Source organism: Hesperophylax consimilis, chromosome 10 (assembly GCF_061612785.1).
Source record: "Hesperophylax consimilis isolate HC1 chromosome 10, BYU_Hcon_1.0, whole genome shotgun sequence".
NCBI classification, from domain to species: domain Eukaryota; kingdom Metazoa; phylum Arthropoda; class Insecta; order Trichoptera; family Limnephilidae; genus Hesperophylax; species Hesperophylax consimilis.
This window is the reverse complement of record NC_142845.1, coordinates 36,665,970-36,685,869: the sequence shown is the minus strand read 5'-3', so window position 1 is coordinate 36,685,869 and position 19,900 is coordinate 36,665,970. Positions and strand designations below refer to the sequence as shown.

The window sequence follows — 19,900 nt, the reverse complement described above, 5'->3', positions numbered from 1 at the left end:
TTGAATACAACCCCGTATTTTAAATGGTTTGAAAAACAACAACAACAACAAGTTATTTATAACACGTTCAAAAATAACACCAGGTTCAATAGACAGATTATAAATGGTGCCAAATGAATCTCTCTAATTATTCATAAATTATACAAATACCTAAAATGTAGCATTTTTTTAATAATAATTAAGCTTATATAAATGTTGGAAACTACACGGCGAAAAATTACCTAACATTTTTTATTTTCTAACATTTTTCACCGTGGGCAGTAAATGTTAGAAAATATTATTGTTGTATTTATTTCACCAATAGGTAGGAACTATGTGAAATTGTTAAAAATAGTATTTGTGATGTACAAAATCAAATACATTTCTTAGAAAATTAAAATCTGAAAGTTGCTTATTTAATTGAAGAAGATAAATCGCTTTTATAAAGTTTTAAAACTCGACGCAGAATGCCCCAAGGTTTTCCTGTAGGCCTTTGTCATATCTCAGATCTCAAAACCGCGCGAAGAGACATGAATTGAGATATCATCTCAGTTATTCTTGAGATTAATCTCCTTTACCTTGATATACATTTAAATCGGTCAGTTGGATAAAGGCATAACTCTCATAGATCCGTTGTAACTTCCTCCTTTTTCTCAATAGAGATTTTCCACTAAAAGAATATCAATCGACCAGTGACAGCTGTGGTTGATGGTTGATCATCACTATTGATGTGTTGCTTCTGTGATTATTATACAATGTAAATGTACTACCAAACTTATGAAACTACGTTCAATAATTTGATGTTTGATTAACTGTAGTATTGTGTTTATTTTTGTAATAATTGGATTTTAATTCTACGTGTATTTTTTTATCTTACTGTGAACTTTAGAGAATAAATAAATACGAATGAATGAAAGTTCCAATGTAACAAATCCATATTTCCAATGTATGTCGTTTACCTACTTGCCAAGAAAGTTTCAACATATAGGTACCTTCTTTCTTTCAAGTTATGCGTATGTATCAGGAGAGTATACAATGGATCTCTCAGCGGCAGGAACATATCTCATGGGGAATGGGATTGTGGCAATGACTGCAACAATAACTCCCAGTGCCAGCTGACGTGCCGCCTGCGCCACGACTGGCATGGCTGCCACGAGTGCGGCTGCGCCAATTACCGACCGGGAACCCAGTCGAAGGTTAACTAAGGCAGACAATGAAAATGCTCGCATTATGATGGAAACAATACCGGCGTTTCCTGATCCGCCATTCGTGATCTCTGTCTATCTCCGGCCAGGGGCAGAACGGGGACTTTTGGAGCTCATAATTAATTAAGTACACCGGTGGCGCCAGTCACTGTCTCTGTCTATCACCATTATTTTCTCTAATTCAATTAGGTTTGGTCTACCGGACATGTGCGCGATTTTGAAAACAAATTTAAAAACAATTTTTTTTTTAATTTAAAATATTTTATTTTGTGTTTTATATTTGCTAATAGTGAGCAGATGCCTACATAGTAGTCAATTGAAATTTAATAATAATGAAATCCAGAATGAGTGTTTTCTACCTCTTTGGAGTAATATATGATAAATATATTTTTTAGTAATATATTTAATTGTTGGTAATTATTACTTGCGAAAAATCTTTGTCCATCGCGATTTTCCTACAAAGCAACCAAATATTTTTACTGTTATAATCACATAAAATTATGCATTAAATATTTTAAAAGAGTGATTTTTTTAAATATCCCAATAATTGTTGCTACCAATTGAAAAAAATAAAGTAAAAGTTAAGTAATTTTTAAAACGCAAGGTTTTTTATGCATGGCACAAAGGATAACAAATTATTTAGCTTTGTAGAGCACCAGGCAAATAATAATTGTTTAAAAATAATATGCAAAAGTTTTTATGTATTTCTTAGAAATTAGTATTTTTTCTCGAAATTAGGTTTGTTACTTTTCTTGGGTAGTTACAGCTTTTCAGCATTTAAGAACTTTACGATCATATTCGCTGGTATCACTTTCGTGCTTTGAACGTTTTAATTTTGCAAATCTAAAAGTTTTATTTTTTGTTATTTATACCTATACGAGATTTTTTTCCGTTCAACTTTTGGTATTCTGTTTTATCGATAATCACAAATATCAAAAATAATAAAATGATTATATAATGATGTGTGAAGTTTAGTGTAACTAATTTGAATAATATATATAAATGATTCTTAGGTTGAAGATTGTGGCAGGTTTTCACGTCCACCGTCATTTTTTTGTCAATATTAAGTTTCACCCCTAGAAATTAATAATCGATGATTGTTACAACAGAAGGGCCCTGTAGTCAGCACTCGCGGCTATAACCCAGAAATTGCAACCCTAGGGTGGCCCTGCTCCTATCCCACGAGGCCGTAATATCGATTGATTCGTGCGCGCCATTTTGTTTTATCGTAATGGCGTTTGGCGCCAAATGTCAGATGTAACCTCTCGCCGCCAGATATGACTGTTTATCCTATATACAGCCAATACTTTCTAATCCGACTCCGATCGCAACCAAGCAACAAACAAACAAACATACAGACACACATACGGCCTACTGTCTGCTGTCGTACTGGGCATTTCTGTGCTTGATCCAGACTCTGTCTCACGTTGGGAATTTGCGAAATGAACAAATTCATATTTTTATTAAATAAATTTGTTTTATTCTTGAGCATACGCCTGTATTATGGTAGTAGAAAGTAATAGGGAAATTGTATTTTGCCGTATGGATTTTAAACTTTTATGATGCATTTGATTCGATATCTTTATGGTCACCACCGTAAAGATGAAATCTGTTGCTTTTATTATCTATCTGGAATTTCTAGATAAATCCGCCTTTTTTAACATGCAACGTAATTTGCGTTATGAGCTATGGAGCTTCGAAATACTGCAAATAAAAAAAATGGTTCCTAAAATAAAATACGCCTATTGATAGTGTCAGTTAGTTTTTATAAAAAAAATACTCAATCACACCTTCTTTCCAATTTCTTACATGGAACGAATTTTAAACATGTACTCTTGTAGTATATCTACAATTTTTATTTCAACTTTCAGTTCTGTCTCCATCAAAATATTATTATTTCATTATTTCTTACCTTACGTTTAATTTCTATATTTACTTTTTTCTTATTTTCATATTATTACTTTTTATGTGTTTATTATTATATTTTATTAGTGAAGTATTTTATGTATGAGTACCACAACACGGGCATTAACCTAGTGTGACAGTCAAAAGAAAATGTACCGCATCATCGTTTAAATATTTATTAATATATTTAAAAAAATTAAAAATAAAATTATTAGATCAACTTTTGAATGTTAATAACCATCAATATATTATTCATTCTAGACCTGTAGAAAAGTCATTAGGTGTATTAAAAATCTGCTTTATATATCCGAGATAATATCTAGGTTACAAATAAAACATTATAGTCATATTAAGATAGCAGCCAAAAATATGGGTGTTGAGGATAATATTGATAGGTAATTCTTAGATTAAGATATGAGATCGACAAAAATTACGGAAAATAATCAGGTCTCAATGGCTGAGTAGTTAAAAGCTCCGTTAAGAAAGAGTGAGGGTTCGATTTCCAGTTACGTCCTTAACCTTTTTTATTTTCTGTGTCTTGTTCTGTATCAATGTTTCGTATTTTCAAACCCCTTATTCAGGGATATTGGATTGTCTAAAGTCGTTAAAAAAATGTAGCTTAGTTAAATAAATTTGAAAAATAGAGTCTTTCATGTGCGGTGAAGGAGGTAACCATATATTTTTCCTGGTGGGATCCCCTCCAATGTTTCATGTTTCGTTTACATTTACTTATTGGTAATATCTTCAATAATTTCATATTTTCTGTCCAAATTTCTTGCCAATCTGTGGAATTAACTTACTTTTCTGTTTTAATAAAAATAAAAAAATTTAATTTAATATGAATACCGCTCTGAACTGCTCCGTAAATTAATACCTATTCAAATTTACTTAAATTATCTTAAAATCCTAAAACCTATTTTATTTATTTATTCTCTCAGATCTTTTACATAAAACAAGTCTTCATTAATTACATTAGTGCATTAAAATTAATAGTAGTAAATTAACAAAATCATAATGATTAATCTCAATTACGTGAACGGGATATTATGCATTTCATTTTATCCGCATTAGCACTATAGCGAACAAAATAATATATAAAAAATTAGATAGTAACAAAATTAATCTAATTCATACTCGTAGGTTCATTAAATACAAAGAAAATATAAGAGGTATTGATACCTGCCTACAGTAAATAATGAAAATCAACACAGTGGAAGGTAATATAAAAGGTATATGGTTAAAATAAACATTTAAAGTAAGTTACAGATTTTTATAATTTATTTTTTTTTAATTTTTATTTTATTATTTATACCCGCTAAACTGCTCAAGCAGTTTGTCAGCAGGTCAGTTTAACACAATATATTATCAAAGCATACAAAAAGCGAGAAATCACAATATTTAAAATAGATACAGAAGAATGTAAATAAGAACTTAAATAATCACAAAAACAGAGCCATATATAAAAAAGAAACAATAGAATAATACGAAAAAAATGTTACAAAATTCTCATTTATATTTTGCTAAGAAATAAATGAAAATATCAACTGATTTTATTTCTAAGCCATTTCTAATATCTAACCTTTGGACTTGGAGTGAAATATTGAAATATTAATGATTACAATTAATTCATTAACCTCTCCGGTAAAAATTGTTGTGTCTCACTTGCTATCATGGTTAGAAATATGATCTTAACGGTGTTAGAAAGAGAAAACACCACGCATTTTATTCAAATCTATTTTAAATTAACCACAGGAGAATTAAAATGTACACCTTTTTGATACCAAAGATTCCGACCGCAATTTGAGAACAAATTATGAAAAATTTTATGAATTATTTTTTATTGAAGTGTGAATGAAACATGTGTTTTTCGTTATTAATTTTATTTTCCAGTGTTTAAATGGAAACAACGCAAAGTGAGTCATTTTTAATACTTTCTTATGTGTGCATATAAATTTTAATATTATATGTTTATTGAGAATAATAAAATTTCATCACCTTCGAAAAACAGTTTTTAGTTTTCGGATACGATCAGATTAGAATTATTCCACTAAATTCAATTTTATTACAAAGCGGAAATATTCCGTCCTCGGACGGAATATGCCAGAGGCCTGTGGGGTTAATCAGAAATAAGTCATGATTTATTGTTCATCTTTATGGTTAGGTCATCTTAAGTTAGGTGAGGTTAGGTCGGAATGGGTTAGGTATGGCTATTAATTACATTATAATTAACCGTGTGAAGTTCCTGTAAGAAGACTTTTAGTAGAACCAGTTCTGACCAGGTAATCTTGCGTATCAAAGTATGTCCAAGTTGCAGTTATTATTTAATGTATATTGCCAGCTTTTATTATTGCCTAATTACCTATGTGTTCAAACGTCCTCATTTTCCACTTCTTATGCTATGAGGAAAATGTGTACGTAATATTATTATACAGGGTGTATCGACAAGTACCCGACAAACTTTAACCAGCTATTCCTCAGCACATTTGGAGTAAAAAATCTTATGGGCGCTTTGCTGTCCGGTAACATTTTTTCCATTAAAAACAAAAAATAAATAAAAAAAATTCACACTCCGTCACTGTCATTTGCATTGTATCTCGTGTTCAGCAGCTGTTATTAGCAAGTGTGTCAAAAAGTGTCCTCGCTCTTTCGTACACACTAAATAATAATAGTTAAAAATGAGACGAATGGTGCCGTGCCATTTCGTTGTGATTGTAAAAGCGCGCCAACGTAGGTACGTACGTACATTATTCAACGAAACTCGAACAAAATATTGCCAGACGGGTTTTCAAACTTTGACAAAGGATAAAACATTGGTGATATGTGGTGAAAATATGAATAATAATTTTTTTATTAAAAAAAAAGTTACCGGACAGCAAAGTGCAAATACGATTTTGCACTCCAAATATGCTAAGGAATAGCTGGTTAAAGTTTGTCGGGTACGTGCCGATACACCCTGTGTACAATATTCAAAGGTAAAATTTTACTTACCGGATATTTCTATTAGCAATTTAAATCACCAAGACATCTTCAATCTGCAGGCTGCAATCCGGAACAACTCTGCGTAACGGCGCTCGTACAAGTCACATAATATGTTTTTATTAATTTGAATTAAAGTATAAATAAAAATATCTACAATTTAGACCGTTTTTTTATTTCAGGTACATAAGAAGAGGCGCATCGTGGCCAAAGTGCAGTGCCGCAACATCAAGAACGAGTGCCCCAAGCCGAGCTGCGAGGAGCCAGTGCTGCACCCGGGTCGCTGCTGCAAGACTTGCCCCGGGGACCTGCACAGTGAGTCACGCACCCATTATTCATAGTTCTAATTATTTTTATTTTACGAGAAACTGAATCCTTGAAACCTTAACTAGTAAGATTGGATTTTAGATTTTCACGCCCAAAAGTATTATAATGATTTATGTTTTGGATGTTATGCCGTGTTGCGCTACCTTCTTCTTTAGCCAACGTTTCTGAAAGCATTACTGTGTGATAATAAACATGGTAGGATGTTTAAACATATGCCCTGGTGATGGACACTGTAATGCTGTCCGGAACATTGGCTAAAGAACGAGTTAGTACAACACCCCAAAAATAAACTTAACTAGTAATTTTACACGTGTATTTTATTATATTATTATTTAATTCCCTAATTAAATCATTACTTTCTATTGTCCATACTGACAATTGTTACACTGTCAGAAATGTGGGCGCCCCATAAAATAAATACAGATTTAATAATTGCAAGTGACCTAATAACTGACAACCGTAAGCAGAAGTGTAGGAATTTCGCGTTGTATTTATATAACCGAGTACTTACGGATGTTTTGTGCAGAGATTGCATGTGTTAGTGGCATGAATGTTCATAATGTGGCTTGAAATATGTTTATTATATTATAATTGAAGTGCCATCTACATAATAAACCTCTACTTTTGTGCAACAAATACCTTACACTTGTTTTACTTACAAAGTGATTTCATTATATGTGAAGTAGATGTTTACAGGGGTAATTAAGGTACGTAAGTACTTTATATAATTACCTACGAATGTTTCATTCGAGTTTCAACTTATTTATGATAGTAATAGCGACGAGCGTACGTTAAAATGCCATCAGCTCTGCGTAATCCATAGTAGAAATTTGAATGTAATGTTGGTTAGGTACTAACTTGAATATGACTGGATATTAAAGTTACAACTACCGACAGGGGCGGCACCACGAACTGCCATGCCTACCATATGGCAGAACTGATTCGCTCGGCACAGCATGGCACAAAGTATTGTGCTGCTAAACAACATGTCTCTTGATATCTTCTACATATACCTTGAAGATTTCAAGAGACACACAAACAATATCACTTAGTATTTCATGCATTTACTCCATGTATCTACTGTTCACGTGTATAGTAAATTTACGCAGCAAAAAGTTAATACGTCTATAATCTAAGCTAGAAGAAGAAGCTAAGAAAAAAATACTAATAGAGTTTTTTTAAGCAAAGCAATTTTAATAATAATAAAAAAATTGTCCAGTGTAATAAAAGCTTATTTTTTTTGAGTAATAATGTATTCGGATAAAAAAATGGCCACTCTCACATTTCAAATCTTAAATTGAATAGAACAGCTGACCGAGTGGGAGGAAATAGTAATTATAAAGGTTTGTTTATACGAACGTCTTGTAAACCACATACAAATATTGGGATTCATGTAGACCAATTTTTAAAAATATTAAACTTCTGACAGTGACGGGCATATATATAATGGAGTTATGCCTGTTAGTACGATCATCTCCAGAAAAGTTCCCACAAAAAAACTCAACACATAAACACGCTACAAGGTTCACAGAAAACCTATTAATCCCAAAAGCAAACAAAACTATTTTTCAAAAAGGACCACACTACATGACCATTAAAGTATATAACAACCATCCACGTAGCATCAAACAAATAACCGACATATTTAAATTTAAATCAACACTAAAAACATTTCTTTTAAACAAATGTCAGTACACCTTGAATGAATACCTTACATGAATTAAATACCTCTGTTTTTTTTATTTTTTTATTTGCTGTTATTTATTTTTATTTATTTGTTAACATGTAATTGTTGGGTTAATTTTAAATATGTCATAACCTTTTAATTATTAACACTAATGAAAAAATGTCTTGTTTTTCATGAATTATCAATCAATCACCCCCAAAGTTTCGCGGTATGAGTGTGGAACAAGGTTTATTTGTGTATAAACGGGAATAATTATTCTTACTGTTGCTTGAAAGACATATATAACAGAGACGCATTTTTGTTAATTGATATATCTTTCGGCGTATTAATGCCGTTAGTTTGATTTTATGCTGGCGAATAAACAGTTCTTCAAGATTCCATTCACTAACTGTCCCTTATAACAAAACAGCCAATACAAAAAAAAAAATTGGTCAAAAAATAAAATGTTATAAATTCTAAAAAGATGCGTTTGCATTTGCCGTCAGTTCCTAGGCTAGTAGGCATTTATATAGTAATAGAATCCTTTTATGAGCAAATAAACGTTAACTCTCATTAAATCTGTAATCAAAATTACCATCAAAATCATGATTCACACATCGAGACCGCCACTGTGAATTAATTACCACAAAACTCGGAATAACTCACTCCTTCGGCCGATAATTCAAGGTCCCAGAATCTCCGCAGACTCCTGCTTCCCTGGTACCCGTAACGACCGTCATCTGTCGCCTTCAGAGCAAATCACGTCTGGTTAATCATCTCGGATCGAGTTTCTTACATCCTCCCCTTTTCCATCAGACTCGATTATCCAGAGAGGGATGGCATGAAAAGAAACAACTGGATGTCTCACTACTTCTTCTTCTTAATTGAAATGAATCATTGAAGACGGTCGATGCAAGTTTATTGATTTATTATATAAATTATTGATTAATAGTCAGTCTAGACATGTGTTTTTTTTCAAATTGACCTAACCTACACTCAACCATTAGGAATTTACGTCTTTATTATTAATTTGTAAATTTAGAAATCGAAGTGAATCATGCAGACCTCTAAATATTATATTAAGTAAATAAAAAGTTAACCAACCGTATTGATCCAAAACTATATTTAGTAAAAAATTTCTGATTTTGATTTTTTAATTTAAAAAAAAACTTCAAAAAACCAACCCGTTAAAAACATTTTTTTATTTAATACATATTTTTTTAAATTTGCTTTGGCTAACGATGGAATCTTTCTCCCCGGCACCGGAGTCCACGCTACCGTTCTTGCCAGACGTCGATCGTGTAGTACCGATTTTTTTCATATATTAAATGCTGTATAACGTTTCATTTCAGAGAAATGCGTTCACGTGATTTATGTGTTTGTGATCGACATTAAAGATTTGTGGGTTCGTGATTGACATTAAAGATTTGTATGTTCGTGATTGACATTAAGGATTTTTATGTTCGTGATTGGCATTACAGATTTGTGTATTCGTGATTGACATCAAAGGTTTGTGTGTTCGTGATTGACACCAAAAATTATCTGCCGAGTTTTAGCTAGATCGCATGTCAAAAAGTGGGTTAATTTCCCCTTCCAAGATTTGCAAAGGTGAAATTCAATTAGATGTATTTAAAAAGATAACTTGCGTTACATTTATATTCGTCATTAAATTTGGTACCTAATAAAACTTATGCTTATAGAATAACAATTTAAAAAGGAAAACAAAAAAATCTTGTAATAGACGTTGTTTTTTTTCATAAATGAAATATGTATATATAAATGGCCCAGAGTTCGCTGGTTCAAAACCAGTTCAATAAGTAATTCTAATTTTATATGAGTTCTTTCACTTACTCTAAAAATAATTTATTTTTCAAAGTGATCATGCTGCCGATATATTAATCTAAATACGTTTATGTATAAATTATATATGTATTGATTGGGTACTAAATTCAACTTCTGTGTTGGAAGTTGAAATATTTGCGTCATTCGATATTGGAAAGTTGAAAATAAATTCTTAAATAAATTTGATGAAAATCCTTATGATTATTTTGATGTTACTGAGCTTTCTTCTCTTGTTTGTCTAGACGGATTATCAGCAACTAGTTATTACATAAATACCGTCCAATATCCTTTTACGTACCGTTAGAGTAAACGCCTCTGTAGGAAAATGATTCATACATTCAAGTATTTTCCGAATTCTTAGAACGCGATGACCAGGGCACCATACTCATATGTAGATGTAGGTAAGTGCATAATATTTATCCGTCTGTCTGTCTGTCTGTCAACCGGCAGTTTTCACTATTTGCCAATTTCCTAGAAACGACCTACCGGGGCAGCATGTTTGAGAGGATTCTCTGCTACTTTCCGGGTGGGAGGGTAGTCAGTTTGGGCTTATGTACAGTAGACTCTCGAATAACGATGGTAAATAAAAATACCTAATCAATGAAGACAATATTAGCGACTGCCAAACTTAAATATGAAAAAGAATAATCAGAAAAAGATTCCGTTGAATCTAGGAATTGAACCCAGTTCCACATCTTTGCCGGTGCTTTGCTCTACCACTGAGCTAATTCGATCCTATACCCTTGGTCATATTTAACTGTATCATACTTCGACTAAGAGCTACCAGACAGCTATCTTTATGTATGACTGCAAGATTATTCCTAAACTAAATTCAATCAAGATGTGTCTTGGATAAACATATCAGTTTTATTTAACATTTTTTAACTTTTCTACGTATATAGTTTTGTATTTATACACGTAATATTATAATATCAGTTTTTGGTTAGTTACCGATAATTACCGATAAGAACGGTAAGGAAATTATTCATCGCGGCAATTTTCGAGCATTAATAATTTTAAGCCGTTCTTCAATAGAAATAATGTATGTATAGATCCTAAGATAAAAAAATATAAAGTGCTATCTGAGTGGGACTTCTTTTTAATAATGTAAAATTTAAACAAATATTTATTTGAAAAAAAAAATAAAAATGCATATCCATTTTACGCTTTCTATCATTTTTCTGACCATGACAAAAGTTTTTCAAAATGTTTGTCGTTAAATCGCCCTGGAAAAGAAAGTAGCTTAAACAGAATGCCTTTAATCGAGAGGCTGCTGTATTAATGTGGTAAGGGGAGAGGGAGGGGGGCGACGCATTCCGCCGGGAGGGCGTTGCCCCCACTGCAAATAGAAAGACGTCTCGACGCTGGTTGGGCTGCCCGTATTGGTGTGGGTCACCCTCTCAGACGGGAGCGCAGCTGTGTGCGAGATATTTGGTAATATTGCAAGCGGTCACTGGTCAATGAACACCGCTCACTTGTCACTGGTTACTGGTTACTGGTCACTGGTCACAAGTCACTGGTCACTAGTCGCTTGGCACTAGTCACTGGTCACTGGTCACTGTTCACTGGTTATTGGTTGCTTGTAAATGGGCCATTGTCATTGGTCACTGAATGAATAAATAACTGATCACTAGTCACTGGTTTACTATTGGCATGGAAAATATCCATACTCTTACGTAGGTCATAGATCACTGGTTGCTAGTCGCTTGGCACCGGTCAATGGTCGCCGGCCTGCCACCATAAACTTGTATGACGAATGCGATGCACTCGCTTATTATGTCCTCTTGGAATTCCCATTAAAAGAAAGTCAGACAGAATAAGTCTTTGATATCTTTATTTAGCTGAAACATGTTTTCTTGCCCCACATCGCGAAAGTTAAGTAATGTTCTAGTGTGATTTTATGTAGATGATTTCATTTTGGACAGTTTTTCAGACACTTGGGTTATAATATTATATTATATTCAAATAAAAACCTTTGTTATATTTTTAGATGAGCTTTTACGACACTAAAAGATCTTTTTAATAAAATAATATAAATAAAAATGTTGGATGTACCAAATATACCTTGCTGAGAATTGGCAAAAGACCTCAACCAAGGCTTTCTAATGAATTAAGTTATTTTGCTGTAAAACTTCAGTTTTTATTAATGAGTATTTAAAAATACTATTTTTTAGTTTTTGGTTTTGCTGAGGATTGAACCATCCTCCCTATGGATTGGAAACCAGTCTATCTGCCGTGTTGGTCTCGTTATGTAAATTCAAATAAAATTGGTATATGTGATTTAAATACCCCATCTTACACATTTGAGTTAGCGTTTTACACCATTTTTATCATCCTCTTGGATGTGGAAACTAACCCATTACCGATCGATCTGAAACTCAGCAAGCAGACTCATTATCGATGACAATGCATTCTATCAACTTTTGTAGGCAATCACGAATATACATGTGGACATATACGCTTTTTTCTGAAATCGGATGACATTAAATGATGATGAAATAAATTTCAGTCCTACCAGATTGGCAGTCAGAGTAAGCGACTCCAGTTACTGTGTATGAGGTTCATTCATAAAACGAAAAAAATAAAGTTTTTAAAGATATTTTAAATTAGATAAAATGTCAAACCACAAAGTGTTTGCTTTCTTCGATAAGTAAAACAAAATATATTTTAAAGTCGATTTAAAAAAAATAATAATGAATGAACTTAAGTTTGAAATGATTGGGTCTGACTGTAATCTCATCCAAATGAACACATTTGTTCGTGACACCACTTGTGCAGTGTGCAATAGTGTGTAGTTGCGCACTGGACAACGCGCACTCGTAAAGTGTTATGCACATCTCCGAGAGATATAATGTGGAATGTATCGCCAGATTTTTCAGTCTTCATTCATTCGACTTTTTCATGTCTCTTTTCAGCGGCTTTTTGCCGGGAAAGTTCCCTCAAAATGCGGCGTTTAACACTTTACATTCCGCTGACTGATATTTATTAAATTACCTTAATTATAAAACAGATTTCTTTTTCTGTTTACTTCAATGAATGCATGTAGCTTTTAGGCTATAATTATATAAAATAACCTCCCCAAAAGCAGCTTGTCCTGAAACTGCGCTTTCTTCTGCAAATAAATTATTTTCATTCTTTTATAATCGAATACATCTATTTGTTTCGTTTTTGTGTTCGTGAATGAATGAATGAATGAATGCACATTTTGAAAGTGGAATTTAACCCATTTCCTGACATCCGATCGAGCTAAAACTCGGCAAATAGACTTGTTGCCGATTGTAATACATTCTTTCAATTTTTGTTGGCAATCACTACACGCACGCGGACACATACGCATTTCTCTGAAATTGGATGACGTTACAGCAGTATATACTAAATAAATTTCGGTCCTACCCAATCAGGGTTTGGCGCGGTTCAATCCTCACACAAACCAATTTTTTTTTCACGGGTTGTTTTTTTTTTATGCACATTTATAAAAAACATTGTACATATTAATAATACATACGTTACACGGTATATTGTCTAATACATCGTACTGTACAGGGCCCGCAGATACTTTAATAGTACACAACTGCTCACCCTGTACAAATCGCAAGTGCGCCCTACTGTCGAATTTGGCAGCCATGTCTGGTACGGAGCCCCTAAATACCTGAAAAAAACCCTTGACTCTGTGCAAAAACGGGCGGTCCGTTTGATAGATTCCCCAATCTTAACAAATGGACTGCAATCTTTAGAGCACAGGCGTCAGGTAGATATGCTGTCCTTGTTCTATCGGTATTACAATGGAAGATGCTCTAAGGAACTAGCGTCATTGATCCCTTCGGCACCGGTGAGTAGTCGGGATACACGCCAAACGCGCGCCCAACATTTGTACACGGTTGACATTTGTCACATGAGAACGGGTCGCTTCTACGATTCGTTCTTAAGTTCAACAGCTCGGCTGTGGAACGAACTGCCGGCCTCTGTGTTTCCTCCCTCCTACAACATGGGACTCTTCAAGACCTATGTTCACTCCTTCCTCTCCACAAAAAGACCCTCCACACAGCATCCCCAAATATGACATAGGCCCTGAGGGAAATTATTTTCTTCAGGGCCTCCTGTGTAGAGTTAATATAAAAAATTAAAAAATGGCAATTTCTACCAACAATTCCACTATTTCAATTCCTCATTTTAAGTGACTATGTATATATGACAATTTATTTTTTCTTCTCTACTTGTTCGGCGTGCACCGTGCAATTTTCGTATACTGGTCGAGAGTCCGTTAAATTTTATTGATCTTTTTTTAACGACAAGAAAATGTGCAAGATCAAATGAATATCATAAAATGATACTTGACTTTCACCTTTTGTGACTGCAAAACGTTGGCGAGTAGCTATGTTTGTTTGCTGCACTCTTTGAGGTGATTTTTCACAAAAACGGCGCTATAAAAATTACCCAATTATTAATATCAAAACTTACTAATTTCGGGTATCCGGTTCTATTTCTGCTTGAAATCCGGTTCAATGAACTCAAATTTGCTTTGACCTTAAGTTTCATGTTCAAAATTAGAACTAATTGTTGCAATCCATGATATAATATTTTCAACAGAAAATTATTTTAAAAATTGGAACTGATTTGTCGAGAATTAAGATTATCACGAGTCTGCGCTAGTTTTTATTTATGTTCAAGTATACTTATATGTTTTTTTAATTTTATGAACATTTTATAGAAATCGGCAGCTGGAAAATTTTATTTAATTACCTGTTTTTAGCTGCTTATTTGAACAGTTTTATATCAGATTTATTAGTTAATTGATTTAATAAATATAATCTTAGGTACGCAAAGGGTCAACCCTTCATCTCTTTCATTCTTTTGGTCAGGAATAGAAACGCCGTCCGTTGTGGGCATCTTCTATTTGCGTCTGTCTGCCGCTGCACTCCGACTGCACTTCGCGGCATAGCTTGGTATAGCTTAGCACAGCATAGCATAGCTTAGCACGGCATAGCTGCGAGATGACCGCTGCAGTAACGGCTAACAAACTCACACTTATCAGGGGAGAACTACTTGAACTGAAAAATGTTTTAGCAAGCACATGAACTTTTTGATAAATAAAAATAAAAATATCAAGTATCTATATTTTTAAATTTCTTTTTTGTTTTCGTGAGTGAATAAAAAAAATCTTTGAAGTGGAAAATAACCCATTTAACGACATTCCGATCGAGCTGGAACTCGGCAGATAGAGATTTTGTCGATGTCAATGACTTATTAACTTTTTCCATGATATTACAGCAGTTAATGTACGCAATAAATGTCCGTCTTATCCAAACGGGATTTGGCTCGTTTGGTAGAGTTGTCGACACTAGTTCCTGTGTAGGAAGGTTCAATTCTCAGTCGAAAGTTTAAATAAATGTTTCTGAAAATAGTAAAATAAATATAGTTAAAAAACGATGTCTTGCTTGTGGTTTTTTTTTTTGTTTTTCGGATAGATATCTTAAATCTTCATAAAAACATTTCTAGAATAAACACGCACCTTGGTAAATATTCTTAAATTATTTTAATAACATTTCGTATCAATTTAATAACAATGGGGAGAATCCATTTAAATCTCAGGAGTAGCAAAATAATTATTTGCGTTGTATATATTTCGTTCAAATTAATGCACGGATTATAATTTAACGTATTTTGTTAAAGCCATGATTTGATATATGAAAATATTTTTTAGCAATGACATAAAATACGAGACGCGTTATATTGATTCTTATCGAACAAAAAGGTAGGACCAGTCATGAAAAGTTTATCCACTAGAAGAATATGTGGGTACAAATTCAATATATAAACAATCCGCTAAAGTTTGGACCTAGTTCAGCGAAATCACACGCGTTGTCTTAGTTCACTCTAATAATTCAGCAAAGTTTTTATTTGAGGAAAAACTAACCTAAAAACTTATTTTCATATTTTATCAGATCAATAATGGCCGCCAAGTGAACACGAAGAATTTGTCATATTTTAACCATTATTGAAATGTATCAGTGAAGAAGAAGATAATACTAATAAATTTAAACGAAACATGAAACAAAGCAAGACACAGAAAATGGTTTCAATTGGGAACGAAACGAAGGAAAAACGGACCTAAAAACTTTTTTTCATATTATGTCAGATTTGGGAAGGGAACACGACGAATTTGTCAAATTTGAACTATTATTGAAATGTATCGTTGAAGAAAAGGAAATTACTAATAAATTTAAACGAAACATGAAACGGAGCAAGCCACAGAAAACGGTTTCAACTGGGAAACGATCCCAGGATCTCTGTCTTACCGTGAATCCCATTAGGACTTAATATTTTTAAAATAATTTTTGCTTATTAATGATGTCCAGTGTACCTGCCATGGAGGAACTTACCTACATATTTACCAAAAGTTTCACTCCAATTTCCGGGAAGCCACTAAAATTAGCAAGTTTCATCATACCATCTAGTTAGCGGTTAGCATCAAATTTAGCAGCGCCGCACAGTGGCATAATAGCCCCACGGTGATTGAAATATGCCCGCATTTCGGGCGCCGCGCCCCGCACATTCGCCGCGCCGCCGCTGTGTTTTGCATAAAATAGGAAGCGAATTGATTTTGCCACTTCATTAGAAGGCGAACATTTCCGGTGGATTTAATGAGGACGTATAAAATAATAATAATATTTATAATGCTCTTTCGTACTTTATTTCGGGATTTTTTCCGGCGGGTACCTAAATCTTCGAGTAAAAGTGGGCTGGATAAAAAATATTGTATTTATTGGTCTGGCGCGCCATCGCAGTTATTTGTATTTGTTTTTAGAAAATGATAACTCAAACACTCGTGAGTAGGTAGGTACTCCACTTGTGAAAATGAATATCTTAAATTTAAAATGGAAAGTTTGTGTATTGCTAATATACTAAGAATCTCTTCAAATTAATGATAATCCGGTTAAAAACGGGAATGCAGGTCTTTAACTGATGAATTAACTGGTTTCCTGATAAAATACGAATATATTATCACGAGATGTGTTCGAACAGTTATTGAAAAATTAGCAATACGCAATTGTATCCGTGTATGATTGGAAAGCATTAATATTTTCTATTTAATCAAGTGTGATATTAAAACAAAATTGTCTATCATAAAATACCTCGCATTCAGTTTTCAAAATGGTAATTTCGCCCAAACTAGTTATAACCTAATATAATAGGAGAGTTCTTGTTATCGTTAGCACACTTCAAAGAAATTAGAATAATTGCCGAAAACCATTATTTTTATGATCAGCATTTATAAAGATAACCTTCAATATTTTCGCACAGATACTCAGATATATCTGTATCCCTAATCGTTCATATTAAATTACCGTATAATCTTCCAATACAAACAGTCCGAATACAAAAAAAAATGTAAATGAGATTGGCGCGGAAGACGGCTGATCGCATTCTCCTGGCCACTAAAACATTTATCGACGTCATTTCCGATATCGACACGATAAGTGGGCGAATTTTTACGAGGATTGTAGATTACTCCCGCTTCTCACGGTGGACGCCATCTTTAACGATTGCCTTTTATTATTTTCCCGCGCGCGGCGAACAGGCGCCATCTCCCGAGTACAAATCCTCGCCGCTTTTGACGAGCATAAGTGAACACAGATTGGTCAGATTGAATTGCATTCATGAACACGGCGGCCAAAGTAAGTCCAACCAAAGTGATTTGCGAATAAGATACTGAAATGGGAATCGATTTTACGTTTTAACAAATCGGATTACTTGTTTTAAATCAGTCATATTAACTCATTACAAATTGATTTTTATAACCAAAGATATTAGAAGAACGAGATATGCTATGTTGGCCGCCGGACCGTAGCCGGAGTACTACCTAATTAGGGTACTTTGAACGGTATCGGGACGTGTACGCACAGAAATCTGTTCTATGTATTGGTGCGGATACCTTAGCGCAAGCGAAGGTGTGCAGTAGTATTGGTGAACAAAACCGGCGACACTCGGCAAAACAATTCCACTCAGTACGAACTGCGCATAGCACATCTCGTTCTTCTAATATCTTTGTTTATAACACATGCTATGTAGGTATCTACCTAGTTATTGACAAGGTGGAACAGCTGGCATACATTACGCATATTTAAAAAAAAAGAAAAATCTTTACATTTAAAAAGAAAGTATTTATTCATTATTTAGTTCGCATTTATACGAAAATATTAAATACAGTCGTTCGTATTATCGACTTCTAACATATTTTAAATACCATTAACGATAGAAGACTGTTTATGTGTGTAGTTTTTTTTTCATCATCATTTTAATATTTAGCGAAATCAGTTTAATGTGACATGATGGCAAACTTACGGTGACTCATTCTCACATTAATATTAATTTTCATAAGTAGCCCTAAAAGGAAAAAATGCCATGCTGTACGGCCTATAAAAGGAGAATGTCATCATGGCTGTGTTTTTGATTTAATATAATAGATGTCTGACTACTTATACAACGTTATTTTTTAAATTATGTGAAAATGCTTTACTAACTAGCAAGTTATATTATTTATGGCATCAAAATAATGTATTTGATGTACAGAAACTTATCGCTTACAGTTTTGATACTCCTAGATTTAAAACTGGTAATATAATTTTTTTTAAAGAATCAATACGGACCTACAGTTTTTTTTTTAAATTATTTTAATATTTCAACTAATTTTGTGATTTCGACAAAAAATTACTATTCCTGATAACTTAACCTTCGGCATGCCATGATATAAAATAAAAGTACTGTTGTGAGGGGTGACTCAGTTACCCCACGCATTTTTATCATTTTAGTGCGTTTTTATAATTTATTCACACATTTTTTTGCAAATTATTAATGTGGCTTACTTGCTTACATTTAATGTGTTTTCATGAAATCATCATCGTAATTTAGATAATTTTGTAAAATACTTCTTCGTTATCAACGAACTTGGCCTCCGGTAGCCGACCGGGATTGTTATGATTAACCACGTGTACTTGGTAGTTACCTGCTTTGGTACGTTATCTTCTCATACAGCTTTGGCAAAATAGCGCCATCGAGTGAAGGGCACGCATCACCCACTGCTAGGTTATAAGAAAAGGTGTGTAACTTAAATTTTGCATTTCTCTGTAAACGAATGTTCCCATGTTATCATTTGTTTTAAAGTTTGAGGCCGATATTTCTCCGTTGATAACTTTATATTTATCTACTAATATTTCCATTGCTTGGTTTCGGATATCTTGTCGCAAACAATCTTCGTGGGAAATATCTCACCAGCATCGAAAGTCCTTGTAAAGATCTAACTTCTTTTTGACTTCCGAACATAACGCAATATAAAATAATAATTATTATAGGTTGCCAATAGCTGACAACGACCACGCGAAACGCTCCCTTAATGATGAATGGTGTGTTTGGTTGGAGTCTAGCCGTCTCAAGCCCAACATGGTTTTGGTTGGAGTCTATCTAGCCTTCTCGTGTTCCAACTTGGTTTTGGTTGGAGTCTATCTAGCCTTCTCATGTCCCAACTTGGTTTTGGTTGGAGGGAAATTGGAAGTGATCCCGTTCCAACCGCCCTGCAGCAGAATAATAATAATTCGGCTGTCGGTTGTGCCTACTCACCATCCAATTTGACAGCCGCAGTCTACTGCCAAATTGAATGGTGAGTAGACCATTTAACTGTCAATCCTTACTTCGCATTTATTTGATTTTAAAATGGCGATTTACGATGTCGCGCATTTAATGAGACAGGACGCGCCACTCTTAGTGTTATTTAATTGGTTGCCTCGATCTAATTAACTGTCGTAATAACTTCAATTGTGTATTATCTCTTCAGCAAATATAACGTGTCTTATTTCTACTATGTGTACTATATTTTAATATATTTTTACAATTGGATTGTTCGCACTCACTTGTGAACAATCTGTAAGAATTCAATATAAAAATCGACGTGTAGTCTACGGTTATATTTAGCCCAACAGACTACAGACAGTTCACGCGTAATAAT

At 33.6% G+C, this 19,900-nt stretch overlaps 1 protein-coding gene across 5 annotated transcripts in view; it reads left to right on the top strand.

Annotated features, from left to right (window-relative positions):
• The window catches only part of sog (chordin short gastrulation), a 274,775-nt gene that overhangs the window by 196,941 nt on the left and 57,934 nt on the right, over positions 1–19,900 (top strand). For all 5 annotated transcript variants that reach the window (XM_089636915.1, XM_089636916.1, XM_089636917.1 and 2 more), the window contains exon 4: positions 6,248–6,380. In XM_089636915.1, the coding sequence (XP_089493041.1) occupies positions 6,248–6,380 (133 nt within the window). The remainder of the gene's footprint in view (positions 1–6,247; positions 6,381–19,900) is intronic.